The sequence below is a fragment of the Amblyomma mixtum genome, chromosome 2 (genome assembly GCF_055824585.1).
Source record: "Amblyomma mixtum isolate Tamu chromosome 2, ASM5582458v1, whole genome shotgun sequence".
Lineage (NCBI taxonomy): Eukaryota > Metazoa > Arthropoda > Arachnida > Ixodida > Ixodidae > Amblyomma > Amblyomma mixtum.
The window spans coordinates 79,259,777-79,279,735 of record NC_143013.1 but is presented as its reverse complement, the minus strand read 5'-3'; the positions used below and the strand labels follow the sequence as shown (position 1 = coordinate 79,279,735).

At 45.9% G+C, this 19,959-nt stretch overlaps 1 protein-coding gene across 1 annotated transcript in view; it reads left to right on the top strand.

Annotated features, from left to right (window-relative positions):
- The window catches only part of LOC149359840 (uncharacterized), an 89,300-nt gene that overhangs the window by 28,974 nt on the left and 40,367 nt on the right, over positions 1 to 19,959 (top strand). The window contains exons 16-22 of the mRNA XM_089571945.1: positions 310 to 471; positions 5,673 to 5,847; positions 7,209 to 7,293; positions 8,562 to 8,633; positions 9,948 to 10,092; positions 12,213 to 12,331; positions 16,205 to 16,307. Coding sequence (XP_089428071.1) covers positions 310 to 471; positions 5,673 to 5,847; positions 7,209 to 7,293; positions 8,562 to 8,633; positions 9,948 to 10,092; positions 12,213 to 12,331; positions 16,205 to 16,307 — 861 coding nt within the window. The remainder of the gene's footprint in view (positions 1 to 309; positions 472 to 5,672; positions 5,848 to 7,208; positions 7,294 to 8,561; positions 8,634 to 9,947; positions 10,093 to 12,212; positions 12,332 to 16,204; positions 16,308 to 19,959) is intronic.

Genomic DNA, 19,959 nt, shown 5'->3' with positions numbered 1-19,959 from the left:
CAAACAAAAAAAACCAGCCTTTCTTGCTTTGTTTCAGCTGGAAACGCATGGTCCGCCATCTTGTTAGGGGCAACATTGTTATGCGGGAAAGCGCACTTGCGGAATTTTGAATATCCCCTATTCCTGTGACGCACCTTTGGTGCCATTTGTTTAGTGCTGTGCAGGAACAAGGTTACTGTTTTGAGCAACAGGGTGTGCTGGATGCCCTTCTTATTTGTCTTTGGTTGTAATACTTTATTATGCCTGTAAAGTTGGGGAAAGTGCTTTAACGACATTTTTTTGAAATTTTTTGGCCTTACCCTCGTCTAGTAAACAACAGGCGAGTCCTGGTGTCACACATTCGGGACCCCAGCAGCTTCTACGTGCAGCTGTGCAGCTCCGTTGGGAAGCTTCTGAAAATACAGAACGAGATCACCGCATTCTGCCTGACACATGAATCCAGGCTGCACCATGATGAGGAGGTCAAAGTCGGTGAGTCCTTCGCCTCTCTCTCTCTTTGTGATGTGTGAGCATTGGGTGTGGTTGGATAGCAGCAGCCGCATGAGTGACACGCATGTGCAGTAGTTAGTGAATTAATCAGCTTTACAGCTGCTTCATATCGCTGAGATCCTTCACTGCTCTTTCCGGTCATAAAACTTCTCTCCATAAAGCCATGGGAGAACTTCAAACTCTGCTCTGGGAGAGGGCACCATCTAAGAATTGCAGTGCTGCCCCTTGACCGTTGAGGAAGCTGTCCACTGCAGACCTTACCCTGCAATAGGGGATGTCCAAAATTCCGCAAGTGCGCTTTCCCGCATAACAATGTTGCCCCAAACAAGATGGCCGACTTCGCTATAAAGAAACTACGTGGGCTTCAGGACAGGCGCTAAAGGTGTGGATAGAATGTAAGAAACGTATTTTGGAAGAATCGAACAAAAAACCAGTCTTTCTTGCTTTGTTTCAGCTGGAAACGCATGGTCAGCCATCTTGTTTGGGGCAACATTGTTATGCGGGAAAGCGCACTTGCGGAATTTTGAATATCCCTTATTCTGGTTTTGTTGTTTGGTGTGCTCTGATGCCTCGTGGTGCAAACGTAGCTGGACCTGTTTGCAAGAGAAGCAGCAGATACGCGTTATGGGCCATGCTGTAGAAAACTCTCGGGCATTCATACACTTGGATGCATGTACTGCAGTAAATACAGTCGAACCCCGCTATAACGTCCCGGGCATTCATACACTTGGATGCATATACTGCAGTAAATACAGCTGAACCCTGCAACAACGAACGTCGCTTCAGTGAAATTTTCACTTCGTCGAAATATTTCCAATTTCCTGTCAGGTCGCCGTAGAAAGTAATGGAACAAATTTATCATCACAAGGAACCATTTTTTGGGCGCATTTCCGCTTCAAACAAATTTCTGCTATACGAAGCTGGGTTAAAAATCTGTCTTACAATAAAGCAAGCATATCGCCACCCATCTGTGTTCTTCCATAGGTCAGCACTGCTTTGTTTCACTGAACTTTCACTGGAGCCAATTGATCCACTCAAACGCACATGAAGACCGCCATTGCTTGGTGGTGATGGCAGTCGGGCTGGGTGCCTTGCGACGAGGCGCGGGGTGCAAGCTCCCATTTTCTTCCAAGCCAGAGCCGCAACCAATCCGTCGTGAGGGCGTTCGCCACAGCGACGCATCATCGGATGATGACAGCGATGCGGAGGATTTAGCACCACCTTCTGCACTGGAAGTGATGGAAGCATCTGATATGCTCCGCAGATTTATTGGTGCTCACGATGATGACGTTGCGATGCAATTGCTCACCGAGTGCGAAAGTCACGCCACAGCACTCTGGCAAAAAAAAAGAAAAAGCAGAAGAAGCTCACCGACTTTTTTTAGAAATAAATAATGTTTTGGGACTATGTTGTCCAACCTGACAGTGTCTTTGGGTTGTTTTTGCTTCAACAAAATTTTTCGCGTGCTCTGTCAGTTTCGTTGTAGCGAGGTTCAACTGTATACTGTATTTGCTTGTCTTTTTTTTTTTCCAAGGAGTCTCTCAACATTTGGGGGGTGCATTCATTATGCGGGGTGGAACGGGGCAGTAAGTACGCTGGTGGAATAAATGCTTCTTCCGGGAGAACTCTTCTTAATAAAACTAAGCGCACTCTCTAGCACAGTGTCTACTCGAGAGCGTAGTCAGCTATGTTTATCTTAAACCTGCACATATAGTAACTCAAGTAGTGGCCCATAATGATGTCCAAGAGCACAACTAGAGTTCACTCTAGTACAGCTCATACTGTTCGGTGTAAAGCTACGATCCTTAATATGACAGATCGAGGAGTGAAATGCTTTGTGGCTAGACGTTGTTTCTGTTGGTTTGCGGATTTATCTGGAATATTCTTATTGGCTCTTTGTCCCTTTGGGTAATGTATAGGAAAAAGTCTTGACATTCAACGGATGGCCTAGTTAAAGGAAAGGGTGCCTGCTAGCATTCATTATCATCATCAGCAGACTGTGTGCCAAATGAATGGGGTGTGTTTATTACCCGAGAGAAAATTATTGTATTTACTAGCATAATACAAGGGCGCACCCCCCCAATCTGGTCATGAAAAATCTGATTTTTTGCCTGTGAAATTTTGCTAGTCAAAACAATTTCGGAAATTTTACCCTGTATAATAGGCGCACCACTAACTTTGAGCCGGATTTTCTGAAAAAAAAAAAAAAAAAAAAGTGTGCCTATTCTGCGAGTAAATACGACAAATTGTACTTTTTGGCAGCCATAGTAAGGGGTGCATTCATTTTGCAAACAAATACAGTAATACTGCAGTAAACATAGAAAGGTGTTTTTTGCTGCTAACTACATTAACGCTAACTAGCTGCAAAATGAAATAAGGAATTGAGGACATCCTACTCAGCAGAAAATTTGAGGGGGGACACTGGTCTTAGACCTATTTTCCTTATTTTTAGTCCAACAATAATGAAACTCTACCACCTTGCTCAGTTTTTTATACTGATTTCAACAATGAAATTATCTTTCTTATAAATTAGTCGGTTCCCAAGATAGTTAATTTTAATTAGTCATTCATTAGTACCTCGGTGCAAAAAAAACTGCTCAATAAAAAAATCATTTTTAATCCATGGCTGCGTAGTATGGTGAGCAAAGAGTGCAATAATCAAGGCAGTTTTTCCATTTTACCCTCATTAGTAATTTTACAGCACTTGGAATATCAATGTTCAAGGTGTGAATTCAATGCATCGATAAACTTTGCGAAATTATAAATTTTTTAAGTGCGATTGAACAAATCTGCTTTGATTATTGCACACACTGTGCCTTCAGCTTCCCTTAGCAAATAATACAACATCTCTAGCTGTCCTAGATGTTGAGATATTGACATACTGAGACAACCAGAGGTCCAAAATTTTCATGCCATTAAACTGTCTGCTCCTGCATAAATTCAGCCCACACGATGATCTGAATTTAATATTATGGTCAATATGTTGATTTCTTGAAGGAAGAAATTGATACAGTTGGAAAATAGTAACCGTACATTCCACAAATGTGATTTTTTGAAAATCTGTTTTTTGGTCATTTTTCGGTCTCAAAGACCAGTGCCCCCCCTTGAGTGGGAGTTCACCCGCGCCCTGGGCAGGGAAAATGCTCCGAGGCTGGTTGGGTTACAAGCGCATGGGATTCGTTCCCGGGAGGCTTTGTCTCGCTGACGAAGATTGGGGCCGCGCTGGTCTGTCCGCATGCAGTAACTTCCTAATGCCAGGGACTCAGAAACCTGTTTTTTTTTAGCGCCACAACAGCCAGACCATCTGTGTTGCTAGTTCCGTGGTGGTGTGGTGGTGCAAGTGCAGTCTCTTGGTAGCTAGGGAGGACGCGGTATCGCTGGGAAGTAGAGACCGAACTTTCGAAGGAAGCTGAACCTGAAGCCAAACATTTGATGACTCAGCTTAGTCACTTAAGTTAAAGGTGCGCTGAAGAGGATTCTGAACTTGTCTTTTTGACGCGGGAACTCGATCTGCACGTTCCTAGCATTCTTAGAAACTGCGACTTATTGCCCTGCGTGGCCGATTTCCGTAATTAAATCGAATTAACGTCCGGCTCCCGCCTTTTCTTTTGAATTCTCCCTCGTATGGTGGGCGGAGTTGACCAACGCGTGAAGTGCCTTTCAGCCAGCTCCGTGGAGGCTTTGCTTTCGCTTTATTTTGTTTTTTAGGTTTCCATGAATAATTAGTTTCATTCGCAGATAATATAGCCGCAAAACAAGCCCGCAGAATTAAAAATATGCGCGGACTATTTGCTACTACGGACTACTACATATTACTCCGCCGATGGCTGAGCGGCAAGCCGCCACGGGACTGGGTGAAAGGCACTCCACGCGTTGGTCGACTCCGCCCACCGTACGAGGGAGAATTAAAAAAAGAAAGGCGGGAGCCAGAAGTTACACCTTTAAAGGTAAATGAAAAGAAGATGAAGTAAATTAATCTGTATCAGTTATCACCATCAGTTAACGTGTATCAATTAACATGTATCAGTTATCAATCGATTGATCAATCAGTCAAGCAAACGATCGATCGGTCAATCAATTTCCTTAGGGGCATTACATAGGGGGTGGGTGCAACGTTTGGTGTGAGATAGTAATCGTGCATTATGAGGATTGCAAATATCTGTAGGCTGTGCGCGCGAAGTTTGTGGGACAGGTTATTGTTGCAATGTCAGTGGGAAGGCCATTCCAGTCCGCGGTGGTGCAAGAAAAAAATGAAGCTGCGAAGGTGACAGTGCGTGCACGTGGACGGCTGATCTGGAGTTGATGGAGAGTGCGGTGAGATATGCGTGCTGGAGGGACCATGTAGGGTGAAATGCGTAGACGGCTGTAAAAAAACTATGCATGTGCTATTAAGCAAACAAGGGAAGGAGAATGAGGGGCTCGTTATAAATATGAGAGAAGCCAACAGCCACAGAAACCAAGGAGCACAGGGGATTTTTTAAGACGTCGTGGGTTCGGATCCCACCGGCGGCATGTGGTTGTTTTTTCTTCTGCTTTTCTAATCAATTAGCTTTAAGCGACAGTAATATTCTTACTTGATCAACACCACAAAAAAAAAAAAAAAAAAAAAAATCTCCTGTGCTCCTTGGTTTCTGTGGCTGTTGGCTTCTCTCATATTTATAACGAGCCCCTCATTCTCCTTCCCTTGTTTGCTTAATTGCTTAGCAAGGGCCTCGGTTCTGGCAGGCTTGACGCCATAGGAAGCATAAGAGGGTTCTCACACAGCTTCCACCCTCGCCGTTCGATGGCGTTCTACGTCACACCAGCGGTAACTCAGGACGTTCCACGTCCGCCGCTTACGAACGTGGGTGGCGCTGATGAACACTCTCAAGGTTAGGTTATGGGTAAACATAAATACCCCCGAAAGCAGAAGGTTTGACAGCCGTCGCCGTAGCTCAGAGGTAGAGCACCGGACGCGTAATTCGGAGGTCGTGGGTTCGGATCCCACCGGCGGCATGTGGTTGTTTGTTCTTCTGCTTTTCTAATCAATTAGCTTCAAGCGACAGTAATATTCTTACTTGATCAACACCACAAAAAAAAAAAAATTAAAAAATCCCCTGTGCTCTTTGGTTTCTGTGGCTGTTGGCTTCTCTCATATGCATGTGCTATGTTATGCATGTGCTGAGCTGTTTTCCTTTCTGCAGGAGACCTGTACTTGGCCCTGTTCCATGTGGACAACAACTGGTACCGCTGTCGGGTGCTGCGTGTGATGGAAGGGGATATGAATGTGGTCGATGGAACATCCTTCAGGCGAAGCAGTGCCAATGTCGAAGTGTTTTATGTTGACTATGGAAACTCGGAGGTGATTCCTTTGACCAGGTGAGCTGGAATGTGTGTGCACTCTGTGCAATTTTCTTGCAGACTTCGTTTGCTACAGAATGCTAAGTAGTCAAAGGAAACTGAGAGTAAATGCTGTTCCACCGACGGTCTTCAGTAAAGCTGTCTTTAAAGGGACCCAGATATCGATGTTGGATTTTGCTGTTCCAAGTTCTGTAAAACCACCAATAAGGGCAAAATGGAGAAAAAAAGTGCTTTGATTATTGCACTGTTTACTCTTGAGACAATGTAGTCATGCATTAAGAATTATGTTTATCGAGCCATTTTTTTTTTTTGCATTGAGGTACTAATCAATCCCTGATTAAAATTATCTTAATAATCTTTGGAAAAAGGCATTTTCAATTTGAAAGCAGCATAAAAACCAAGCAAGATGATATAGTTTCATTAGGATTGCACTAAAAAAAAAGAAAATAGATTGAAGATTGGTGTTCCCCCATAATCCAATGGTACCATCATCTCATGGTGCCCCTATTTCTGTACTTTTTAAAAAAATTTTTCCTTTGTCTCAGTGCAGCTCCTACTCAGTGACTATCTGGCTGTGGCATGCATGTCATACTGACCTTTTTCAGCTAACATCAAATTTCGAAAATTCAATTTGGTGTACTTTTTTTTTTTCGGTTTAAATCGAAAAGCCCAACTCCTATATATATGCACATTGGTGAGCTTGCCAAAATTATGACGACGTGATGAGATGCTGTTAGTGCAGCTGGGAGGGATTAGCAAGTTGGCAGCGGAGACAGTGTGCTCAGATGCACATATTACGTACCACTTGGTGGTTGTAAGTCTGGACTGGAGTGGCCTGCCAATTTCTTCATCACTTGATGACAAGCTCATCGTTTTTGTTGCACTAAACTCTTAAGCCTTGATGGCTTTGCAGTTACAGCACCTACAGGGATTGCTGCACACAGTAGCCCTTGTGAGAAACCACAAGTTCCTCAAGTTCTGTGATCGGTTCAAACTTCTGAATGGTTGTCGGGCCTTTTTAGTTGCAGTTTAATCGTGGGAAGCAGCTAAAAGGTCCGTTTTGGTTAGGATGTCTTTGCAAAAAGCTCATCACAGGTGCTGGTTCGGATTTTTTTTTTCTTTGTAGCAATCTTGGTGCTTTCACTGGTGTGGCACCAGTGCTTTTCTGAATTCTTTTGGGGGGGATCCCCCCACCTTGTGCTGGGGACTCAATAGGATGGAAAATCAACAATGTTGCGATTTTCTTAGGGTTGCCCTTTCTTGCGAAGAAGACGCTGGTATAAAGTTCTTGAAGGGCACTCTGCCAGCCTGGCATGTTTCTGTGTAGTAGGTATTCTTTTAAAACACTTGGCTTACTGTAGCATTTGGCTTGATTGCAGGCTGCGTCGTATGGCTCCTTGTTTTGAGAAGGTTGGTCACTTGGCGATCAGGTGCTGCCTATTCAACGTCGTGCCAAGGGAGGCTGTGAGTGGTTTTTTTGGTTGAAAGTGCAGTTAATTTTATTTTGATGCATTTAAATACTCTTCCTTGTTGAGGTCTCAGTTGCTTCTGAAAGATTGCTGTGCCTGCATTGTGGAAATTTTGGGGGTCAGCCTTCCGCCCCGCGCACTCCCACACCGCGGAGGAGTCGTGCTCAATTGAGGAGCATTGATTCAATTGAAACCTTGAATTGCTCTTGAATATTTTTCTTGTCTGCTTTTTGGTTGCCCAAACTGATCGTGTGTTTGCCTTGCTGCAAGTTTGACATTTCATTTTTGCATATTTCATTCATTGACTTACTTCTGTTTGTTTATGTTTGACTCTCCCAAATGAAGAGCTCGGTTTGCATTTTCGTTTAGTCCTTGTTTTGCTCATGTTCTATTGCCCAAAGAACAAGTGTTTTGAAATTATTATTTGCTATCTTCGTTCTGTATACTTATGTCATTTGTATGCCCCTCCTGCTTGGGCCGTAAAGGCCTGCAGTATTGAATAAATAAATAAAAAATAAAAAGGGACAAAGGGAGGGACGACAAAGCGTGAACACTCATATGCTATTTATTACAGTTGTAATTAATACACAGAGCGGGCTGGCTAGCTACACAACATCAACGAGGCATCCCTCGGAAACAGAAGACTAACGTAAGAAGGGTTTCCGACTTACCAGCTGGGGCAGGGGCGCACGTTACTTGGGAGGTATCGGCGGCGAACGTTTGTACGCGCCGACAATGGCGGCCGGGTTTTCCCGTGTGAGCTGCATTCTTTGGTGCAAAGCCATCCCCGAGCACTTTCTGGGGGAGGTGAGGAGAGCGCACGTTTGCTGCGCTCGCTTCGCTGCCTGGAAGCAGAAGTCCAGCGGCAAGGCACAACAGATCATGCGCCTACCGCGGAAGGTGACGAGAGCGTGCTGCGGCTGCAACCGCTCGCGACGCTGGCCGGATCCCGAAGAGACTCTCAACAGCTCTGCGGAGCTCCGCGTAGCCTTCAAGGTGGTGCTCACGTCGCTGCTTCCGCTTACGCCAGGAGGGAAACGTCCTACCTCGCCCAGCCGGTGCTTTCCTGACGCATGATGATGGTGGTCGCCCGCTTCGAAATGAAAGGGGGTGGGGAAACAGTTTTTCCACAGCATGTCAAGAGAAAAAAAAAAAATAGAAGTCACTGACTGTTACCGCTCTTGCGTAATGCGACATTCTGTGACGGCATTTTGCTGTGGTGATTGCTATATCTTACTTTATTTTGGTCTTCTCTTTTTTCAGAATGGCCGATGGAAAAAGGACAGCAGTGCCTTGTTTGGAAGGCTTGCACTGAACAGGAAGTTGATTTTGAGGGTGAGCTGCTTTCCCACTGTGCATATATTTTCTTGCTGCCTTAATGGCAACAACAGATTCGGAAAAAGTTTGGTTGTTGCTTGAATATCTCAGGTAGTGAAAAAGTAGTAACCTGTGGCATGTTGTGTGGAATTGAATGTCTTGAAGGTGCCGCTGGACTTGCATGTAAGGGACGTCATAGTGGAGGGCTCCAAATTAGTTTTGACTAGCCTGAGTATTTTAATGTCCCTTGAAATTGCACAGCACATGGATGTTATTGCATTCCACCCATTGTGGCTTGTATTCAGCGAACAGGTGAAGAAAATAGCGAACAGTGAACAGGTAAAAAAAACTGTAAAATAGTGTGTTGTATTGGAAACCCATAATGTAAAATTACGCCAAAGAGCTCGCTCATGAGAAGTGCAATTTAGTCGATGAAAGGACAACAACTGGGAGAGACCTTTTCTGAAGCTTCTCGCGCGGTTGCAGATGGCACAAAAAAAACCAAGTGCCTAACGCCAGCAGATGGCACAAAAAAAACCAAGTGCCTAACGCCAGTTAGGTTGGCTTCCCCGCACAGTACCACCAGCACGTGGCAAGTCAGACACCAACTAGAGTGGATTCTCCGAATTATGCAGTGGTGTCACGTGAAAAATTAAAACTAGAACGAAAGCTGTCTGTAGCTTTTGCCACCGCCATGAAAGTCTGCGTGATATCTTCCATGGCGCTGTTGGCAAGAGCAAAATAAGGCCCCTCTAGTGCAAGATAAAACCTGAACCATTGTGCAAACTCTTGCCGCACCACCAGCAGTCAATCATGTAGTGGGGAAAAGCCTGCCACCTGTCATCCAAGTGGGCAGTGCTTGGCGCTCAGCATTTCGATAGATCTGTTTTATGGCAAATCGAATTTGATATATGAAGATAGAGTTGCATGTTTTTGTTACAAATAGTTAACAACAGTTCAATATGGCCGATAATTCATAATAGCGAGGTTTTACTGTAATTTTTAAATGCAGTTGTTCTGTTGATGTTAGGCGGCCTAGTTTGTGTGCTGTGCATTTTTTGCATTGCGTCAGCAAAGAAAAAATTCAAAATTTACAATTTTAAGTCTTACTTTCGTGCCAGAATTGCTGTGTATTTGGCAATGATTCAAATAAAATTTTGTTAAGATGGCTCGAGCTTTTTGTTGATTTGTAAGACATCTGAACGAACCCGTCTTCTGGCACATATTTAAGAAAATTATCATATGGTAGCCCCCGTTCTCTGTTGGTACTGTGTTAAAATTCGGTTACCCACAGACATGCCAGCTTCTGCGAGCTGTTCTTTTCCTTCGCAGGAGGTGGAGCGGCGCCCTGACGTCCTGGTCGTTGACCTCCTTGATGACAACGAGGGTGGCTGTGGGGACGTACGAACCTCCATCTCAGATGCACTGGTGTTCCTCGGTGTGGCAATGTACCACGTGCCTTGCGAGAGCAAGCTAGGTGCGTCATCCTGTTGTCTCACTCGCTTGATAAAGTGCCCTTTTCACTTGGTTTAGCAAATAATGCATTTTATGAATTCTCATTAAAGGTGCACTGAAGAGGAGTCTGAACTCGTCTTTTTGCCGCGGGAACTCGATCTACACGTTCCTAGCATTCTTAGAAACTGCGACTTATTGCCCTGTGTGGCCGATTTCCCTAATTATATCAAGTTAACGTCCGGCTCCCGCCTTTTTTTTTTTTTTTAATTCTGCCTCGTACGGTGGGCGGAGTCGACCAACGCGTGGAGTGCCCTTCAGCCAGCTCCGTGGAGGCTTTGCTTTCGCTTTATTTTGTTTTTTAGGTTTCCGTGAATAAATAGTTTCATTTGCAGATAATATAACCGCAAAATAAGCCCGCAGAAACGCGGACTATTTGCTTCTACGGACTACTACGTATTACTCCGCCGATGGCAGAGCGGCAAGCCGCCACGGGACTGGGTGAAAGGCACTCCCAGCGTTGGTCGACTCCACCCACCGTACGAGGCAGAATTAAAAAAAAAAAAAGGCGTGAGCCGGACGTTAATTCAATTTAATTAGGGAAATTGGCCACACAGGGCAATAAATCGAGGTTTCTAAGAATGCTCGGAACGTGTAGATTGAGTTCCCGCGTCAAAAAGAAGAGTTCAGATTCCTCTTCAGTGCACCTTTAAGGCTGACTTGTTTCTGAGAAATGGACTTGTCCAAACTTGGCGGTCGACCATTATGTAAAAAATGTCCAGGGCAAGGCACAGCTACAACTTGAAACATGTAAAAGGAAAGGAGAGAACTGTATGACACCACGCGAGAAGGTCCTGACTATTCTTGTCATTATTTGGGCAAGCTGTTGTGGTGCTGTAGTGGCATCGAAGAGCACATGCACACAAAACAAGGGAGATTACGTCTCATCTTTTCCTGTGTACCTCTCAGAATGAACTGTCTTTGCACTTGGTGAGCTTATATGCCGTCTATTCTGATGAGCTTTTCGTGGGTCCGCTGCAGCTCAGATATGTGATGCATCACGCTGGTCATGTTGCATGTTGGCAGCTTGGAGCTTGCATCAGTGGATCATTACAGCATCTTAAGACTGCTTACGTGTGTGGGAATGAGAAATCATTATTGTTCCTGGGTGCTTTGACACCGATCTACTCACACATCACCCACATCACCCACACATATACACGCAAGTGTATGACACCAGCCCGAACCTGTTCCTTGTCTGGGAGGGCACACATTTGATGGTTCATTCGTTGTTGGTTCGAATCCCTCTCGCAATTTGGCCCCCAACTTGACTAACGCATGTAAGCTATATGCAACGCGAAAGCATATGACACCACCTGGAACGCCGCACGACAAACGACTGTGCCACTTTTGGTGTGAATGTTGTCGGGAAAACTGGTGCCACATGGAGGTCGCCCAGTGGCGAGTATATATGGATGAATGACATGTATAGGATTGTCTGAAGTGGCGGTGCTCGGCTTGCTGTGTGTGTTATACGGCCGCTTGATAATGTCGTCCAGTTTTTCTTGCCATCGGTGGGATTTTCTGTTCCATCTGCGAGTACACGCTCACGCACACTCTCACTCACTCTCCTCTCTCTGCCGGCTTTCCGCGTTATGGGACTAGTAATGCTTTCACATTAAAAAAGCTTTTTTTTTTTTTTGTTATTCTAATGGTGAGGGTCTTCGACAGTGCAGGGGAGGAGTTTCATTCCGATTCCCACTGCCTTGCATACGTAATTACATCGTCTGGGTTAAAATTTTGGAGGCGGATTTCTCGGAGCTCTGATGTGCTGCGAAAATTGTAGAAAATGGTATAGTTTAAGAATGTGACTGCTTTTAAGTTTTCAATATAAACATGCACACTAACTGAAGTGAGTAAAGAAAAATGTTTGATCTTTTATTCAGTACTGGGTTTATGATGATAATTGTCCTCCGTCTATGCCCACTTGGCAGCATAACACATATGTGCAAAAACCGGCTTTTGTGTACTGCTCTTTGTTTAAAAAAAAAAATTGGAAATTCTAGTTTTGAATGTCCCATTTGTGCGCACTGTACATCGCTCTCTCTTGTTCACAAATTAATGTGCACACGCTGTCGCTTCCAGGAAAACCTCAAGCACACGCCCGGCGTCAGTATTACTCACCTGCCGAGCTTCACGCTGGCCAGATCGTGAATGTGATTATCAGCTGCATACACCATCCACACAAACTGTTTGTGCAAGAGGTGAGTTTCCTTGTTTGGTGACTTTGGGTGTACGCTGTGGCCAACTCCTTTCGTAAGCCCAGTTTTTTGCTGTCTTAATTCTGAATGAAGCTGTGAATGATTCTTAAGAATAATTTCCAGGCTTTAAATTCTGTGTCATGGTTACGTTAGAACATACTTTGGGTGTGGCTGCAGCTTCTGCAGAAGGGGCCCACTGAAAACATGGTTTACCTTTTTTTTTGTCCCGGACTCCCCCAGCTAGCTACCTGGGACGCATGCAGCCAGAAAACCTCTGCATCGACTACTTGAACAAGATCACCAGATTGAGCCTTCCGCTAGTTAGTATAGTGCGTGTGTGAGTCTATAGCATAACAAGGGTATAAATTCTGGCAATTATGTTGCCGCAGATAGCATCAGAGGGTTTTAAAACAGCCGTCACTTTCCACCTTTGGCCACATTTCATGTGGCACTTGCGTCATAGTGGGACATGCCATTACTATGCTAAGCTGTGGAACTGGTGAACACACTCTAAACTGCATGTTGTACGTACTATTATTCAAAATTAGATGAGACATCCACTGCTGTAACTCAGCTGGCAGAGCGCGGCACACAATGTGGAGGCCTGTGTTTAGCTCCCACCAGCAGCATTTGACTTTATTCATAATCTCCTGTCTGCGAGGATTACTTGGTTGATTTCCTTCTCTCATCAGCGCAGTTGGAAAAGGTAATAGAGTGGAATCTCGATGGTACTAATCTCAAGGGCTTGCGAAAAATATTTATTATCCAAAACGAACAAGATCCATGCATCTGCGTGGATGTATGTATGGCTGATGGAGTTGTTTTTATAGCTGCATGCCTCTGTGCATGATTGGAAATAGCGATGTGAGCGATGCACGGGCCACACACCACCGCTAAGTCGTAACGTCGGCGCACCGCCGCTCACTGCTTGTGGCGCGTACCATGCGATTGGTGACCGTGGCATAGGTGAGGTGCGGGCAGCGTCTAGCACTTGAGCGTGCAGTCATGGCGCATTTGTTCATGTCATCTGCAGTGGGGCTGGAGAGCATTCGGAATACCTGAAATCCTGCGCGTTGCACACAATGCACCCTAGCTGGGAATTTTCTTTCAAATTCCTGTAAGCCTAAAATTGGTTGAAAGCAGAGTTATTACATGTACAAAGTCCGCTTGGAGTGGCAGCAATGCACACGGTGCGTCATCTTCCGACTCCCAGCCAGCGCTCCGCGGGGAAGCAGAATGATCTCGTCGGCTAGCTCTGCGCATGTCAGTCCAGCACTGTCGGCATCTGAGAAACTGTCAAACGAGACGATGTCCAGAATCGCAGTGCCACCACTGCGCAGGTCTGGAAGAACGTTTTCGGCGTCAGTTGGGAGCACATCAGATGGTGGCAGATCCTAGGCTGCCACAGGGTCCACTTCATCGGTTGTAGCAAATCCAACATGCTGAAAGTACTGTATTTACCCGAATGTAACGCGACCCCAATTGTAACGCGAGGGTCGACTTTGCGAGGGCGAAACCGGGGAAAAAAAAGAACACGACTGTAACGCGAGGGTCGACTTAGCGAACGCGCATGATCAAAAAACGCGAAAACACGAATTTAACACGAGGAACCGAAATTATAGAACACGAATGTAACGCAGGAAACTATAGGAAAAGTCGAGAGCAGCTTTATTGAAGTACAGTGCCTGCAAATTATGCCCTATCTTCATCCTCGCCACTGATGTCGCCGTCGCTGTCGTCATCAGAGCTGGACTGCTCTTTGAGACTAGTTGTTTCCCACAACAGATCGTCCTCACTTCCGTCAAGGGCGTTTGAAATGGAACATTTCTTAAATGCGCGGCGGACGGTTTCATGAGGCAGCCCGTACCAAGCAGCTGAAACCCACTGGGCAACAGTAGATGCACTCGGGCGTTTCAGTCTCCCTGCAGGTGTTGATGTCGATCCACATTCAATCCAGTCCCAATACAGCTGCCGCAAGCGATCCTTGAACGCCTTGTTCAAGCAAACATCCAAGGGCTGAAGAATGGACGTCATTCCACCCGGTATAACAACCAAATGCGTTCGGTCACGCTGCAGCTTTTCTTTCACGCCGGGTGTAAGGTGACCTCGAAAAGAATCCAGCACCAATATTGATTCTGGATGCAGCAATGCACCTGGCCCTCGGTCCCAAACGCTGGAAATCCAATCTATGACGAGTCCCGAGTCCATCCAGCCTTTTTCGTGGCAGCGTACGACAACGTTGTTTGGAAATTTTTCTTTCGGGATAGTCTTCCGGCGAAAAATTATGAAGGGAGGGAGCTTGCGACCTTCAGCCAAACATGCGAGCATAACTGTTATGCGATTCTTGTCGTTTCCAGTGCTTCTTATCCGAACTTCGTGTTCACCAGACTTGTGCACTGTCCTAACCATTGGCATATCAAGGTACACAGGGGTTTGGTCCGCATTCCCGATGTGTCCAAGTGGCATGTTGGTAGAGCGGCGGAGATCAATGACATACCGCTGAAACGCGAGAAGTTTCGACTCGAAGTCCTCGGGTAGTTTCTGACAAATCGAGGTAGTGCGTCGAAGGGAAAAACCGGCCCTTTGCATGAACTTCTGTATCCAGCTGCGCGATGCCTTGAATTGGTTTGGCACCAAACCCGCGTTTCGCGCAAGTTCACGTGCTTTGCACTGAAGCATCTCAATGCTCACACCAAGAAGCCGGGAGCGTTGTTCACCAACAAAGTCCACAAGACGACGCTCCAAATCCGGGAAGCGGCCTTTCTTGGGCCCACAGAAACCTTTTCTTTGACTGTTGCAATTGAACAACTCCTGGCGATGCTTCCTCCATCCCCTTATCGTCGATTCGTTGATGTCCAGGCTTCTTGCTGCCACTGAGTTACCGACTTTTTCGGCGAGTAGAATAGCGTTGCGCTTGAAGCCAGCGGTATACTGAGCGCGAGAGCACGCCATTTTGGAAACGTGTCGAAACACAGACCATGCGGCTATGCACTGCCTGAGGAATCTGTGGCGTAGGTCACGTGGTACTATCACGTGGCCCAAACGGAGCGCTACGTCACCGGCGATGTTTTGAAGCCAGTCGTAAAAAGTAAAAATGCACTAAAAAGGAGAAAGTCTGTCCTCCCGTGACCACGCCATGTGATAGCGCATAGAGCTTGATAGCGTGCGGGAGAGGAACTGACTGGGAGAGCGAAAAAATGGGAGAGGAATCGGCTTCGCGAGCCACAGCCGGTCTCGAGGGGTGCGCGCTCCCCCTAGAGACCGGCCGTGCACGAGCGCTTGGCTTGTGAAGGCTTGCCGCTTGGCGTCGCGCTCCCTCATTTTTTTCCTCCATGTTTCAAGGTGACTCGTTGCTGGCGCGCTCTCGTTGGTGTCGTCTGCTCTGCCTTTTTCGCGTTTGCACCGCATTCACGACTCATCCTGGCGTGGTTCGCGTATTGGTTGACCGCTGAATTTGGAGCGCGCGACTTTGAAGGAGCAGGTCAATCGACACGCACGTAAATGCGGCACATTAAGCGAGCCTAATAATGAGTGTTTGGTGCCTTTCTTAACATTTTTATACCTAGTATTCGAATGTAACGCGGGGGGTGACTTTTCACGTCTGTTTATGGTAAAAAAACTCTCGTTACATTCGGGTAAATACGGTAGTTCTGTATAGTGACAGCGGTCACCGCCTTATGCTAGCATTATGTGCCAGGCCTTTAACATTGATGCTGTCACCATCGAGAGGAATTTTCGTTCCTTGTCCAACTCTGGCTTTGCTATCTGAACACGGGAATCCTGTTGTTTGGAAGGCAGACTGACCGCTACGCCGGACAGGGCCCTGTTACGGTGCCGTGGCTAACCTAAAAATGTCAATGTTGCTCCTCTCTGCAGCTGGGCTCTAACGTGGAGTACATACAGAAGTTGCTTGGAGACTTGCAGCGTCATTGTAACCATGACAGCAATGAGCTGGACATCTTGTTTGCAGCGCAAGTTGGTGAGTGCAGCATGCTTCCCTGCCAAACAGTTGTTTTGCTGCGTTCATTGCGAGAAAGAAATAGGTAACCCAGTCAACCCTCGCTGCAGTGTTGTACAAGTTGGGCTCCTTCATTCTCGAGTGAAACCCGGTTTCACCCAATTCTTGCACCCCATTCACATTTCATAAAGAGGAGGTTAAACCCGATTTCTACCTACAATTATTACTTCATTACAGTGTGGTTTGGCGGTGCACAAAGCTAAGCGCATTGCTGGGAATCTAGCGGATGTGTTGTGCTTATTATGGAGGAGTGTTTTTCGTTGATGATCTTAAACCTGTCCTAAAGCTTGTTATTCGTGGGGGGGATTTGATCGATGGTAAATTTAGAAAAGTATGTTTTGGAAATGAGAAGTCAGGACACAGGTACTGACCGGGTGCCTTATTGGCATCATTTTATCAGGCATTGCCCACGCTAATGACTTCATACCCCCCCCAAGTCCTTTGTCTATTTCAAATCACCGCTGCGATGTTGAATGAATGTTCTCGTAGTGTACAAACAAAGCAGGCAGGTCTAACAGATGCAAAAGTGCTGTGCATATAATGCTGTGGTAATGTATGTGACGAAATAACTGATACATAGAAATAAGAAACAAGAAATGTCTGATTTGGTAAACAGTTCTTGGTATGACTTGCATTATGAAAATTGAGAGGAATAGGTAGACAATTTTATTGCCTGTGCGAAAACAAGTGCCAGTAGTTTTTATTTTTGTGTTGCACAATACAGCTTGAATACGGCCAAAATTGAGGGGATATTGGTTGAATGACCCAATTTATGCCCGAATTTGAGCTCAGAACATGGCAGCCTGTTTTTACCTTCTTAAATTGTGAGATAAAGGGAATTAAAACTTGAAAACAAAGAACCAAAGAACTTGTATCGTGTAGGTACCGTATTTTCCGGTGTATAAGGGGCACCCTTGTATAATACCCCTGTCACACGGGCACTTTCGATCCTCATTGAGTCAATGCTCATCGAACTCAATGCAGATCGACGGTTGTCACACGGCCACTTTCAAGCGCAATCGAGCTCGATCCTGCTTGACTCGATGCCTGTCCTCAAGAGCGCTTGAGGTTCCAAGCACAATCGAAAGCACTCTCGCTCTCACGAAGCTATAAAAATAAACACTAGTTAGTAAAACAAAACTACAACTGTTGTTGTAATTGATTAAAACGCAAGACAGAACCTTTTCAGGCACTATGCCTGCTGATATGCAAACATATTTATAAATAATCTCGACACCACGCTCCAAGCTTCGCCGTCAGTGTAAACAACAAAGATAGCGTCCTCCTGCTCGTCGGCGCGCAAACTGTGGAGCGAGCGCGAGACAGCCGCACTCATTGAGTGCTGGCTAGACCACCTAGATAATTTGAGGTGCCAGAAGACAAATGCCGTAGTCTACACAGAAATCGCGGAGGCGTTGCGGACCCTTGGGTTCCATCGCACAATAGCAGAGGTGCGTCGCACGTCTGGCTACGGATTTGGCTGCCGCTGCCCCTTGCTGCACAGTGTTGCCGGACATCACCTTGTTATGGCTGTTGGAGGAACATTTGGCGCCACCTAACACACATGAGGGAAACTTCTCAAGGAGCATTGAAAATGCCCGTGTAGCACCGGATGTTTCAAGCGTGCTCGAAACTCTCGATGCAGATCGAGTTCAGTGAGCATCGAAAGTGCCCGTGTGACAGGGGTATAAGACGCACCCGCCATATATGCAGGCTGTCATTGAAAAAGTTGGTATATAAGACGCACCCGTGTATAAGACTCACCCCAATTTACCCACTTAGGCTAGTGAGGCTTAATTAAATATGCTTGTGTGACCATCACAAAATGCACCATACCTGTGAGAAGTTCTTCAAAAAAGAAAAAAGAAATGAAAGAACTCTCCTTATGTCCATAACAACATTTTATTTTTACTTAAAACCTTCGAAGTCTTCATCTTCGGATGCGCTATCAAAAAGTTTGTCCATTTCTGGAGGCAATGCAGCTGCAACATTCTCTTTGCACTACGTACACTGAGCAACAAAGTTGCAAAGGGTGACTAAAGAAAAAAAAAAAACACCAGCTTGTTTTGGCTTGTCTTGACAAAGACGAGAAGCGCGATTGTCGCCATCTTTTGGCATTCCATATTACTTTTGCTTGGGGCCTCTGAAACGGCCGCGTGTTTATGATCCTGAAAGTCGTCATCCCCGCCGTTTCATGATAAAGTTCTAGAAAAGTTGCGCATGGCAGTCCCCGTATTTAAGTATTAAAGGTGTTACAGACGCCTGATTGGTAGCATAATTTTTCAGTGGAAAAAGCTTGAACATGAACCTGAATAATTTCTGAACTCGCAAAAAAAAAAAGAAAAATTTGCGTATAAGACGCACCCTTGTATAGGACGCACCAGCAAAATTTTTGAAAAAAAGCCGCCTCTTATACACCGGAAAATACGGTACATGGTACGAGTGCAAAATTATGCTCATCCCTAAACCTCATCGTGGCTGAACCGGCCCAGAAAAGCAACAGGTTGAACTAGATGGGGCATCGTCTGTTTTCAGAAAGCAGCCCCCCCCCCCCCAAAAAAAAATAATAATAAAAAAATCCTTGTTTGAACTTCGCAGCTGAGCTAGCGCAGATCCAAGCTTATCCTCAAACTTGCTGCAGCCCTTCTGCTTAGTGCCGGCTCTTCCACTTACCAGTGCTCTCTACCTGTCTGCTATGGCTCTTTGCTTGGAGCCGCCGCGGTGGCTCAGCGGTTATGGTGCTCGGCTGCTGACCCGAAAGACGTGGGTTCGATCCCGGCTGCGGCGGCTAGAATTTCTTTGGGGGAGAAATTCTAGAGGCCCGTGTACTGTGCGATGTCAGTGCACGTTAAAGAACCCCAGGTGGTCGAAATTTCCGGAGCCCACCTCATAGCCTCATAGCCATAGCCCACCTCATAGTCTCTCATAGCCTTAGTCGCTTTGGGACGTTAAACCCCATAAACCAAACCATCTTTGCTTGGAATTCCTCCACTCTGGGGAAAGTTGTGATGAATGACACTACCTGTTATTCTGCTTGCCACATGTTGCGAGTCATGTTGCCTAGTGTGATCATTACCAGCATGCAAGTTTGCATTGTCATTGTAAGGCTGGCTCTAGGTCGTATCTTTGTTCGATGCTGCTATGCTCACTGCAGAGTGAGTGGAAAGTTAAATAACTCGGGCGAAGTTTGTAGCATGATATCAAGAAAGCAACCTCTTGAGCCCATGTCATACCTCCATGATATGATCTCCATGAGGGCTCATCCTGGGACGCACCCCTGGCTGGAGTAGTGCAAGCGGTTGTGGCGTTGAGTTGAGACACAGTGTGTCTCTGGGCCTGCTATCTACGAGCAGCATCACTGCCAGCACGTGCTTGATTTGGTAACTGCAGTCCATCCACAGATTCTCATTGTACGCCCTCTTACACTTCAAGCTGGGTACGTTGACTTTCATTCCAAAAGGCACGCTGATTTTGGAGCAGTTGATTGCTAATTTGAACTTGCAAAGCAGTGTACCTGGTTTACATTTAACTGCCACAGTCGCATGTGAACTGCAGCCAGAAGCAACGATCTAGAAGACCTTGACTGTGCTTTCTGTTGCATTCGAATGCTGTA